The sequence below is a fragment of the Temnothorax curvispinosus genome, unplaced genomic scaffold (assembly GCF_003070985.1).
Source record: "Temnothorax curvispinosus isolate PA1 unplaced genomic scaffold, ASM307098v1 QBEX01007608.1, whole genome shotgun sequence".
Taxonomy (NCBI): Eukaryota; Metazoa; Arthropoda; class Insecta; order Hymenoptera; family Formicidae; genus Temnothorax; species Temnothorax curvispinosus.
Window position 1 is genome coordinate 139,195 of NW_020217388.1, and position 14,041 is coordinate 153,235.

The 14,041-nt window shown below is 38.7% G+C and overlaps 1 protein-coding gene across 2 annotated transcripts in view; it reads right to left on the reverse strand.

The window, feature by feature from the left end:
* The window catches only part of LOC112457202 (protein dead ringer), a 112,345-nt gene extending 98,507 nt beyond the window's left edge, over positions 1–13,838 (reverse strand). For both annotated transcript variants that reach the window (XM_025020132.1, XM_025020130.1), the window contains exon 1: positions 12,645–13,838. Coding sequence is in view for 1 of the 2 variants with exons in the window: in XM_025020130.1 (XP_024875898.1) it covers positions 12,645–12,758 (114 nt within the window). In the remaining variant the exon portion in view is untranslated. The remainder of the gene's footprint in view (positions 1–12,644) is intronic.
* Positions 13,839–14,041: the final 203 nt, after the last annotated feature.

Sequence of the window (14,041 nt, forward strand, 5' to 3'; positions counted from 1 at the left end):
CGATATAGACGTTTTCCGATTGTCAGAAAGTAATGATTTTTGTTTTTTTAGTTATAAAATTGGATTTTATGGTTAGGATAAAGATAGGTTAGAATGTCATTACTCACGTGCTAAATTATACCTACAGGGCTATCATCGAGTGCTTAAACGCCATGCCATGGCGCTAACCTTATAGCGCTAATTATGGGCCAACCTTAGCCTGGTTGTTCATATATGCTTTATTTCAATCATTTTATGAATGAAAATTGCATTTATTATCCAAAACAGTATATCATACCCTTACAAGAAACTTTATTCTAGGTAAGCAACAGGTAACGCTTAACTTTATTCACTGAGAATATTCATGGAGAATATTAATACAAAATTTGAGAGGTTCGAAAATTTACTTTGCTATTACTAAATCAGTTTTTTTTCTACTTTTTAATTGTAATATACTTTCGATTTTAATGAAACTCAGAGTAGAGTGTCTATGTTTTAAAAAGACCATTTCTATGTTTTATAACAATTTTGTAGCCATTGTTCCTCTCAAAATAAACAATAAAAAAATCACGTGAGAAACATACTCCTGGGATCATTTAACCCCCAGTCTCTTCTATAGGTATACATTGACAATTCGCCAATTAAGGGAGAATATAGGATAATCTCGAACGCGGGGTAATCTCGAATGAGAGGTAATCTCGAACGACGCCATTTTAGTACTTCCCATCTTAGCTCTGCACCCGCGTTCTATATGTAGCCTTCCTAATGTTTAATATTGTCTCGAAGTTCAAAGCGAGAGAACGCGCACGCTGTTCAAGGTAAAAACCATTAAATTATTTCGATCATTTTGATGTAATTTTTGTCTGTTAGATAAATCATGTTAATCTTTTTTAGGCCTTTAAATTATTTCTATAAATTTAGTTAGAATAGAAGAAAGAATGCATCTACACTCTTAAGCATGTGTCGCCAAAAATTGGAGGTACATGTTGAAATTTTGTCCCTACGTAATTACGAGGGACATAAGTCACCCTTAAGCATGTGTCGCCAAAAATTGGAGGTACATGGTACCTCGAAGTTAGGAAGTACGTTATGGGCAACAAATATTCACCCGACAAAAAAAATTATTTATTTCAAAATTTTATTATTTTTTAACTAAATTTGTTTCTTAAGATGCAGTCTATGATTATAAATATTTTTTTGTATTTGAAAAACACACTTACCTTGGTGGGATTTGAACTCGGGACCTCTGCATCGTGAGCCAACTGCCTTACGTGGTCGACTACTTCTTAATTTGAAGTAAACGTTATATATAGTGTACATATGTCATAACCAGCGCAAATATATAATTTTTCAAAAATTATCTTAAGAAACAAATTCAGTTTAAAAAGAGTAATAAAATTTCGAATTGGATATATGATATAATATTGCCCGCTGCTATTCGCGAATGTCTTTCGTTCAACAAATGTCGCGATCATGCCATGGTTGGCTACGTATACGAGGTACGTATGTAGGAGGTATATACGGAAAGCCCCCTAAAAAACTGTACCTCCTAAAACTGTACCTCCTATGACACGTCCGTGCACGCGTCCGCGTCGAGTGCTTTGCGAATGTCTTTTGTACGAGGTACATATGTAGGAGGTACACATTTGTACGAGGTACATATGTACGTACGAGGTACGTATGTACGGGGTACATACGGGAAGCCCCCTAAAAAACTGTACCTCCTAAAACTGTATCTCCTAAAAAATTGTACCGTGAATTTATAAGTGCAGTACCTCCAATCGGTACCTCCTCCTTTATCAGTACCTCGTGTATTCCGTACCTCGTGCTACTGTACCGGGAAAAGTATCTCCTAGCAGCATGTAACTCCAAATGTCATTTCCATTTAGAAATTAGTACCTCGAATTTGGAGATACTACGCGGTACATGCTTAAGAGTGTAATAACTTCCAAATGTAACTGTTCAGTAGTTAAAAATTTTTTTTTTCTAGTTTTACTATAAATGCCCGTTTGGAGTAATTACGACCGAATCTAAATCTAATTGCAATCGTTCGGTATTACCAGTTAATTTTCTACAAAAAGTTGCTTTTCTTTCAGATGCCTCAAAAATATATTAGAAAAACTGCATTGAAATATAATATTTACAACCTTAAATTGACCGTAATAGACGTTCAAAATAGAGCTGTTACTCTTTGATGGCTTCGAAGTTAACTTTGAAACTTCGAAGTCTTTTATGCCAAAGCTTCGAAAATATTAGTCTTCGAAGCTTTAATATAATAGAATGTGTAATTGCAGTATTAGAAATGTCATTTGGATTCTGTCATATAATTTTATAAATGTATTTATATACCTATTATGTGGTTACTATTATATTAAATTAATAATTGTATAATTTTAATTCTTCGAATTTCGAAGCTTCAAAGGTTAAAGTATTGAAGTTTCGAAGATTCGAAGTTTGGAAAATTCGAATATCGAGGCCTTCGAAGCAAATCATCAGTTCAGAACAACGTTTTGACTTTGAGGGACTCATGAAGATTGTGCCAGTGGTGAGAATTCGAAAGAATGTTTGTGACTTTTGCTAAAATAAGTAGTACGTTTAATGTAAGTAGTGATTATCCCAAGTCGATCGGTATTACCCCCAGTATTACCCCATAAACAAACTGCAATTACCCTACACTGAGAGAAATAAATGATCGGACAACTCGTTCGAAAAGTAACAAACGGATAATTCGATACTTTCAATTGGAATTGTAAAAAACCGATCAAGGCCAGAATAATGTCCGATTAATGATATCCAGATATCATTGATTATTGGATCATTGATCGGACATTATTTTGGCCTTGATCGGCTTTTTATAATTCCGATTGAAAGTATCGAATTATCCGTTTGTTACTTTTCAAACGATTTGTCTGATCATTTAAACCTGGATTTTTCTCTCAGTGTAGGGGTATCCGGGGTAGAGCCGAATGGCAAGAATGTTGTTTTTGTATGTCAATTTTATTTTTATATTTTAAATAAAAAACCTATTGTATTAATCTTACAATTAGAGAAAAATTACCAAAGTTTAATTTGTGATAACAATTACATTTATAACTATAATTTTTCTGTGTTTTATTTTTACTCTCCCTTATATAGGTGTTCGCAATTACCTTATTTTCCCCTAATCCGTTCCTTATGTAAACTAAACGCTCCAGAAGAAGAAAAGGGATAATTTAGTAGAATAAAATGTGTTCCAGTGAAAACGACGAGTTGACGAGTTGTGACGTAGAAAAATGAGATATGACATGGTGTCTTCTGCTTAGAATTTCCCAAAATCAGCTTAAGTAAGGAGAGAAAAGAAACGTTTATGGTACAAATGATACAGACCCGGCTCGTGCCACAGCGACACCTGCAAGGGATCTTTTTTGGACCGAGAGGACCCACAAAACCACTTAAACACCAGTAGTCTATAACTCTTACCTAATAGTCAGTCGCCTTTGTCCCAGAGAGAGGTGAGATAAACAATTGAGCGCTAACCTGTCAAACTTGTTCCGGATAGACGATAACGCATTTCATGTATCGCATGTATTTGTTTGTTTAAAAAAATAGGATTCAACATGTACACCAAGTCAGCCTATTCCATTCATTACACTGAGAGAAATAAATGATTGAACAATCGTTCGAAAATTAACAAATGGATAATCCGCTAACTTTCAATCAAAATTATAAAAATTTTTTACGCAATTTTAATATTCGTACCAATACTAAATATTTTGAAAGAAATGTTATGTGTACACATGGTGCACCTCTGGAAGAAAACCAGCAGGTTAACGTCTCTTTTTTCTAAAAGACAAAATATTCCAACTGTAGTCAGATGGACTCGAACCCGAGTCCTCGCAGTTATGAGTCTGGCCACTAGACCACACTGCCCTCCAGTTTGAAGCGGCGATCAAGGCCAAAATAATATTCAATGATATCATTGATCAGACATTATTTTGGCTTTGATCGGCTTTTTATAATTCTGATTAAAAGTTATCGGATTACCCGTTTGTTAATTTTCAAACGATTGTCCGATTATTTAAACCTGAATTTTTCTCTCAGTGTATCGATCACATTTGCTTTCGTTTGCTATGCTTCAATCGATTAGGAAACAGGAACCAAGAGAATCTATTACGTTTTATATTTATACATTACATAATACATTACATTAAAATCTTCCGTATTTGTCTTATCCCTTAAGAGGAAAGTTATCTTAGCTCTCTCTTCCCTCGACTCTAAAACACTCTGGTATGATACGTTATATACCTACTAAAAGGAGAAAATTTATTTTTTTTCGTTCGGTGAAAATTTAGATACTGGAAAAAGCGTTCACAGGTTAATCTTTAGGAGCTGATCGAAGGGGCGAATCTCATGGGTCGATCCACGGTAGCTACGCAGTTAAGGAACTCGTCGAAACACGGAGTAATTGGCAGTTGCATTCCCGAGGTACGGCGATATCCGAGGTAATAAGCCAGTCCGGAATAGAAGATACCCACGGACGCGACTAGCTTAGCGACCAAGTATAGCGTTGCGCGGGCTATTATGCTCGTCGGATCGGTAATCTGCGCTCCATAATGTGGCAAGACAGCCAATTGATACCGTGATTTTAATACTTGCGTATATACTGATACATCGGTACCTGCTGAATGTGCTTCGCCACATCCTGCAGATAAAGAGAAGCATCCGGTATAAAAATATGAATAGAAAAGGAATAATTAACAAAATTGCAGAAGGCTAGCTGATTAGAAGACTAACCGTTACAGTACTTTTATGGGTCCGTACAAGCGGTTTGACGATTACTTAAAATTAATTTTTATTCGAACAAAAACCGATATAATATAAATCGTAAAGAAAGGGCTAAAATATAATATACAACAGCATTCCTAACATAATTTAATAAATCAATAAAGATCAAATTATAAAAGTAATTTTGTATGAGATACATCGTTAATTTTATACGATATATATAGATAATATACAATATGTGATTATACGCTGGCTATATAATGATCAACAAAAAACATGCATATGCAGAGCAAATACGATAATACGTGGAAAAATCAATTAACTCCAATTATCGGTATTAATACCTCCGTTCGAAGTCAAGCGATTTCAGGGTTGTTTGGAGGAAATAAGCGATTACATATCGTTATAGTGGTTATAGTTCGCGTTAATAAAGACGATACCTGCGCCAGACATCCTTCATTTTATGCACATTGTTATCTTCTAAATGCGCAATATCGATTCAAATATAGCCTTCGTGTCATTGAGTGATGCAATAAAAGTCTTACATATTCTGATAAATAATTCTTATCAATGACTTTCATAGCGCCGTTAAATGGGCAAGTATCACGAATTTCTACGATTATAGACAGAATTAAATTTACAGTTATCTCCATCATTTATTATTCATAGAAATGTAATAATTATGTGCAATGAAAATTCCAAGTACCTATCGTAAGACCCTAGCAAAATAAATATTCCGCATAATAACGAGTGAAGTTTAAATGTCTGAAAAATAAAATTTCTTGCCATTTATTATGGATGACCCTTGCGATGGCCCTCGCGGGTGTTGACGCAATGTGATTTCTGCCCAGTGCTCTGAATGTCAACGTGAAGAAATTCAAGCAAGCGCGGGTAAACGGTGGGAGTAACTATGACTCTCTTAAGCCGGATAACCCGGATTAACGTAAGTTTAACAACATCTTTTCGCAACCTACTTAAGAAGGCATTGTTAAAGGAGCAGAAACACACCTTTCTCCCACGCATAACTTACTCAACGTTGATGGAGACCCGAGACTGTATTGACTGCATTTTCGATAAAATCGGTGTCATTAAGCAATCGATAATCGTCGCGAGAGAGTATGCAGAAATAGTGCGCCACGCGATCGTGCCGATCGTATCGAGCTTTTCGCCTTGTCGGTTTTAGACCCCCTTCGTCTTTCGCTCGCTGCATCGACGTATCGATAATATCGAGCTAGATGACCGATTATCCGAGTCAGACACGCTATAACGCGGTATAACGCGACACGTTGAAACTTTACCCTAATGAGACAATTTTTTTTATTTCAGACTTCGCTCTCAATATTTTCCACATTCTATACCTTTCTCTCAACCTCTGTGTTGAGAATCATATACCGAAATCGTGAAAATATATGTAAACGAATTCGAACTCTAAACGAAAAACAAGCTACAAATTAATAATAAAAAAATGCCTGCAAATATTTCTCTACGCGGCATTTGCATTCTTTTTATATCTCTCCTCAAACAATCTTCATGTATTTAACAACGCGATCAACGGATTATGGATAGAAATTGCGTTTTTCTTTCAATTTGCGGCATTGCAGTAAAATGGTCACGAGAATGAGGCAGGAATGCTCTTTATGTGGGAGAAGGGGGGGACATGATCGATTCGCATTCGTCTCGTAAGAGGAGAGCTCGCGCATGTATAAAGGCAAGGCGTGACTGTGAAGCCGCGCGTGGACCAATCGCGATTCAGTCCTTCTCGTTTTTTTCTTCATTTCATTCAGAGACGCCCCTCTTCACCGCGCTTCGATGCTCCTGCGCCGCCGCGCTGCCGCCGTCGACGCGCCGTGATTCCCCACCAGCCGAGACTACCTTCCCGCTCGTTTCGATTCCCCACCGACGACGAAGCAACCTTCTCCTCTTGCGCTGTCTCGCTGCTCGGATCGGGAACACGCGCACTGTCGACGCGCGTTGCACGCGGATGCACGCGCCTTCCTGCGAATCGCGTCCGAGACGCGCTCCGATGCGTACGAATAATTTAACGCCACGGGGGGGAACCGGCCACCTGTCTGCTGCTCGTTCTCGCGTAATTAATAACGTTTCATCAACCCTCCGTAGGGTTGTACACGATGGAATTCGTTGGGAAAAAGAAAAAGAGAGAGAGATTCATCGATCGATACCAACTATCAGTGGCCTTTTAACGTATAACGTAATGCAATGTACAGGATACGGGATCTTTATCTACCGCGCTATTCTTTAATGGCAAATTCTTCTGGCAACACCAGCCAAGTCGATTTCTCCTTGAGAAAATTATTGCTTCGTCCCTGATTCACGGATGCACCCTTGAAAAGAGAGAGAGAGAGAGAGAAATAAAAAAAAGCAAGAGATTGGCCCTTGCAATTCCGAACCTGACCATTCGAGGGTTTGGCCAAGTTCCGGCAGGATATTACTTCCAAAATCTAATTATGAGATCTTTATAGGGCAATCGTAAAACAGCCGAATAATAAAGGAGTTCGTAGCGCTCCCCGTGAATCCGTCAAGGCCTCACTACGTTTCTCCTCCGATATAATAGAAGATCCGTGTGTATCTTGGACAGATCCCGTAAAACCAAATGCCGAAACGTTTGGAAAGCTCCGAAGGACGTGCCGCCAAAATCGTTTCTATCCCGGGGGGATAGATATACTGCAGACACTATATATCTATCCCCCTAATGGAACCATCTATTCAGATACACAAATACCAGAGCCATCGAAGATACAAGGCAGTATAAGAGGCTACGATTTATGATCTTTTTCCCATGACCGATGTTGGTTGTCGGTTGAACAATCGCAATTAAATAGCGATATGCGTCACGAGAATCATGTGACGCCTGTCACACTACGTATTGTGGAATCATGGGTTAGAATTCAGCCAATCACAGGCGAGCGGCTTCGGATCCAGATTGTTGAATTCCCATCCGGATCGAATTGGGATTGCGGATCATGGATCAGAATTCAGCCAATCACAGGCGAGCAGCTTCGGATCCAGATTGCTGGATTCCGACCTGCGATCCCGTAATATGTAGTGTGACACGGGCTTTAAAGATTCACAATAAAGAATTGAGAAAATTACCAGAGATACCAATCATTAATTCTCCTTCATTTTCGGTACATTCGAGAAATATATGTCGTGGGACATGTGAGACACTGGCACAATCATGATTTCACGTATCGGAATCAAATGTCCGGAGTGAAATTTTACGAACGACTTTCGCAATCTCGCGAGGCGATACTTGTCGCGAGGCGACAATACGTCGTTACCATAAACGCCGGGGCCCGGTCGTAATGAGATGTGACGTCACGACATGGCGTCTGCAGGTGAACGAGCAGCGCGAGACGGCGGTACCGTAGGTGAGCGCATTCGCTAGTCGATCCGATTGGCCGAAGGGGGAATCCCCGCCCTTGCGCCGGTTGTGCACACCGACCCGCGAATCCCTCTAACCCTCTCCTCCCACCTTCACCCCTTTCGCGCGACTCCGCGAGGTTCTATCTTTCTCCCCCTTTCGCTGCTTTCCTCTTTCACGCCGTTCTCCGTTCTTCTCCTATCTTCCGTTTCCTTTTCCCTTCTACGCACGCCGCTCGGGTAACGTCGTTGCTGATGATAACACGCGCGCGAACGCACCCATATACACACACTCACGCACGGATCGTATATACAAATTCTCAGGTGAAGACCCGTTTATACCTGTACAATGATGAGTGTCTTCGCGACAGATCTCCCCCCGATGTTACTCTCTCTTTCTCTCTTCCGTTGCACCAAAATTGGTCGGTGCTCACTGCATGCATCACGCTCTCGTGCTCTATATCAGATGTAATTAGTATGATTAGCGCATAAATCCGAATTCGAAAAAATGCAACCCGCACGAAGCGATAGTACGCCTGCAGTGTCTCGCGTGAATTGGAACTTTATAAATTTCACTCACGACTAGCACGCGAACGTAGATAATAATTTACGATGGCAATTATGGATTAAATGCCCAGAAATGTAAACCAAACATAAATAGACGAAGATCATAAAATCTGGTGTCGTAAGGTACAAATTTATAAGAAATGAAAATGCGAAAGCATTAAATACAGTCATTTTGCAAATAATCACTAAAAAAAGTATTAAGTATAGCCATTACCACTAATGACCAAGAAAAGCGGGAACGTTAGATATATGTATATAAAAGACAGGAAATCTCTCATCTTTATCACCTACATTTAAATAATTTTAGTTAATTTAGTTATTAATATGCATTTAGAGATCAATCCTTTAACTTTCACATTTGTGAAAATTAAATAATCAATACAAACCTAACTCGTTAACGTGATACATATAGACATATGCTCGGACATATGTGACCCGAATAGAAATCCATTCTTCAATTTTAAATCAATTTTTTGTGGAAAAAAAATATTGAAGCATCGCTAATTCAAATATTCGTAAAAAGGAAGAATACAGTTACGAAATCATAGAACAAAATTATCTTTATATTTCTCTGTCTTATCACTATGGGTAAACATACTTGAATCATATTTTTTTAAATCTTTCTCCTGCATGATTAGCTATATTTAGATACATGATTTTTTTTCTAAATCAATTCTTTCTAAATTTAAATTATAGTTTTTAAAAAGTCACTTTTCGTGCAACTTTGATTGCTATAATTTCTACAATCATACATTTTTATAACCAATTGATTAAATCGTAATCCGTTCCTTTCTAAAGAAATAAAAAAAAGTATTATAAAAATCGATTCGATATTATTCAAGAAAGAAGTATATAAAGAAACGTGATTTTATCGAAGATTTTGATGCTATTTGGCGTTACAAACCTCCCTTGCAATAAATTATTTCTTTTTTCTCTATTTCAATTCAAAGATACAAATAAAGATTGTTGATTCTGATCTAATTTAGATGAGAAATCAGATCATCAGAAAAGATTCTGAAGATCTGATTCTGAAGATCTGATTCAGATGATGAATCAAATATAAAATTTAAATTAAATTCTTACAGGAAACAATATATTCTAAAAAAAATTTTTTAAATTTATATTTCATTTTCTAGTGGACTTTCTCTCCCTTAATTAGTACGAACGATTGTGACAAAAACGAAATGCACGATCTAACGTAAATGTACTAATGCCTGACATTTAAGACCAATGTCGGAACACCTCTTTATCATATTAGTTTTTAAATAAATATAATGTGAATTAAAATCAAAGATAAAAATATAATACAAAAAAAATATTTTTATATTTTGATTCTTTGATTTCAATTCGCGTTATAACTTATTTAAAGACTAAAATGATGAAAATGTCCAGACAGAGGTACGTACCCAGGCATTGGTACATTTATCTTAATTAACTTTTAAATGTTTGTTAATGTCGGAAAGTCATGATGAAAATCAGTAGTAAACAGATTCGTATGCTCCTGCAGGTTTCAAATAAATTGCCGCTATTAATATAAATTACAGCAATTATTCGCCTCGTGCACGAAACATGCAATATTAGGTCCCACTGTTACTCTGATTTTCCTTTCATCCGAGCTACTTACGAAATAATTTTAAATGTAGGTTTAGACGTGTCAAAAATCAAAATTTTAATTGCGCGCAACGTGATACGATTCTTACTGTAAAGTCAAGCAAACAAATTGTCGCAGGAGCATATAATTATATATTACAATAATCGATCCCCTGCCAGCGATAGCGTTACCAATTTCGACGCAATTAACACTAAAAACTATTTTTCCGATACGTGTTTTTCCTGTTATATCGGTCGTAAAATTTCTCCGATAAGACTCGGACTTTCTCAGACGCTCGCTCAGACATAAACAAGAAGTCAAGGTTAAAAAACTGTGAAAATCGCAAGCATTAACAAATATGAATACATACAAATTGCATAAGCCAATCCAGTTGTTATATGAAACGTATATGGTAAAAAGTCTAACGAAACGCAATTTACATATGTACAAATAACAGTTAAGGTTACAACAGTAGATTCGCGAGCAGACGTTCTGTATTTTTCTTTTTCGACGGATTTCAAGGATTTTGACGGACATGCTTTTTATAAACACACGCTGAAATGTGAATTTCACGAGGACGGAAATAATTATCGAGGGCATAAAACACATATTTGATGTGAAGGAAAATATTCCCTGAGTGAGCGCACCCCGCAAGATTGGCGTTGTTTGTAAACTAATATTGCCTTACCAGCAAACGATCGAGCCTTTTCTACGTATTTCTGTCGACACGATTATGATCGCTGATATTAAATTCAACCTGTTAAAAATCACACGTATACACCGATACTAGAATTTAATTCCGCGATTGTGCAAAATAATAAAAAATTGTATAAAGCGTATAAAAGTGTATAAAAAAGATTATTACATTCGTACATATATTTTTATATCTGTACGAAAGTATTAAGAGTTTTTTCTATATGCAATAATAGCGCTAATATGTTTTTATATTTAAAAATTTATATTTTCTTAATATTGCTTGTCATATTGTATTATGTAGTCGTAAAGATGCGCCAATTCTTATAATTAAAAAAAAGGATAATTGTTTCTCATAGTTTTTTTAGACGCTGAATACGATCCCGTTTACCAAATTGTGATTAAAATCGCAAAAAATAGTTATTCTTAAATTATTTTTAAGAACTAAAAGTCCTAAAAACATGTATTTAATTTTGATTGCAATATAATTTCTCTAACACATATTACAGTTGTAACGTGCCAAAATGCACAAAAATTTTTATAACTTTAACCGCAGATGTCTCAAAATTGTGATGTGATAGCAGTAATTTGGTAAATGAAATCAGCATTCAAAAACTGCAGAAAATAACCTTGTTCTTGAGCTAAAAAAAATTCTTTGAACAGTGTATATGTATAATTGTTCAATAATTTTTACTTTTTTAGACATAGTTATTCATTTATCTTATACATCTCAATTATATATAAAAATAAATAATTATACGTTGTATATTTTATGTGTATATATACTTCTTTTCGATATCTAAAACCTCGACCCTTGAAAAAAATACGCATCAAATAGTTAGGTTTGATTTAGGTCCAATCGGCCGGAGAACTTTTTTCTAAGTCAGTTTAGTCAGGTCAAAAAAATGTGAATTTGATGAACGAAGACCCAGAAGTCCTTTTTATATTCTATTCTTTCCTTTGTTCCTTCATTGGCCGGAAATATCCGACTGACATGACGCAGCAAATTCTAAATCATTGATTGACCCAGGTTACGGTATTTAGGCAATGGTATGCATTGCAGAAAAATCCATTTCTTGCAAGACATCATGTCTCCAAATTTGGCTACAAATAATCCCTTTCCAGCGAAACTGCAAAGAGACTATTTCGAAGCATATCTCGTACGATGGACCACCACAGACGTTTCTTTAAAAAGAGTCAAGATTTTTATAGTATACTCTACATTTTTTTTTCGAGATCTCTTTGCTCAGCGCGAATCTTGCTAATCCGCGGCGATCCGAAAACGAGAAACACGAATTGATACATGCCGTGTGACTCGTGTCCAATTAGACACAATTTTCCTCGAAATTACGACAGACACGAGGCGAGATCGTGCGTTTCTTTCTCGGAGCGATAAACAGAAACATCATTCAAAAAAGAACGTTAAAGTAAAAACGGGCACGTATTCGGGGCGAGAGAGTAGTGATTGAGTTAACCTCTAACGACCCGACACCTGTTTCCTTTCGATACTAACAAAAATGAGAGACGCGTCGCCGCGTCGTTACGTATCGAACGCCTCACTGTTTACACACATCAAATCTGGCGAGGATTATTTACCAGATATAACGCAGCGAATGTGGAGCGGAGCTGTGTAAAGAAATGGCGCCAACAACGTGAAAGAAAAACTTACCAACGACCCTTCCGGCGTCTGGTGTTGTCCATTAGCACCGTTGGTCCCATTCGTTCCGTTAGCCATTGAACCTCCACCCGGGTTCTCCACGTCCTGCTCGTCGGCTGGGTCCATCGCGTAGGATGGTTTCGGTTCACTCTTCACCCGAATTTTGGCTGTTTTAGCGCAACGCGGCGATTCACGAAAACTAACGTGCTGACGCGCGGAAAGATTTGTTGGAAGCTCTCGGCCGCCCAACGATGCGCCGTGCGTATATGTAAGCGCGCTCTCAAGTACGGCGAGAAGATAGCTGAGGGTCGTGTGCGCGCGAGCGCGCGCGTACTCAACGAGATGAAGTCCGTCGGGTATCCCGTCGGGTGGTTTCTTCACGCTGCGATATACGCTCGCGCGAGGGAGGATTTTTATCAGAGCAATGACACTGCGAGCAAACGATCGCGCCGGACGAGATGAACGCTCATGTCTCTGAACAAGGTATCGTCGCACTCTTCTCTCTTCCCCGTCGTTTTTTTCTTCTACTCCTTCCTCACCCGCTCCGCTCTTCTCCGGTCTTCTGTGGGCGCGCGCGCGCGCGCGCGGGAAAGATAACGCGCACAACACAATTCGATTTCTGATCGGAGATGATACGTGCGGAAAGAGAGATGATACGTGCGGGAACAAAGGATGTAAGTGATGTACGAATGTATACGGGAGAGACAATTTCGGAAGAGAGAACCTACGACGACGCTCACGTATAACGTAATGATAAACGGATCGAGATATTAGGACCTAAGGACCGAAGGAAAACTCACAAAGAGAAGGATCAGCCGAGAGAGAGAGAGAGAGAAAGAGAGAGAAAGAGAGAGAGAGGGAGGAAGGGAATTGGATAATATGATCGGTCAAAGGGAAAGAGGGGCACAAATCAGAAGTAATCGGTGGTGAGAATCTGGGAGTTGGCGGCGGCGGGGGAGGGGAGCGGACCGGGATATTGAGTAGGAGGAGAATCCAAAACGTTTCACACGCGCGACGGAAGATCCTTGACGTGGCGATTATCGACGGCGATTTCTCGTCACGCGGACACGAGAAAATCGTGGAATTTTACTGACCCGACATCGGCGAGACGCAGGCGAGCGTGCGGCTCGCGATCAGCTGGCTTGCGAGGGAGCGATCAAGAGCCGGCGGCGCGCAGGAGCGACAGAAAATAACCGACGCGCGCGCTCTCACGTACTACCGCGATCTGAATCTACGGGGACTACGGGCAGCCGATGCTGGCCGAAGCCGGCCGATCCCGGCGGCGCGGCGCCCTAAACTTCCCCCTCCCCACTCCGACTTCTATCATCATCAACTATAGTCCCCCACCACCTTTAAGCGGAGGAGGTGGCTTGCGATCTTGCGCGCGCGAATATCAAGTAGGCGGGCAA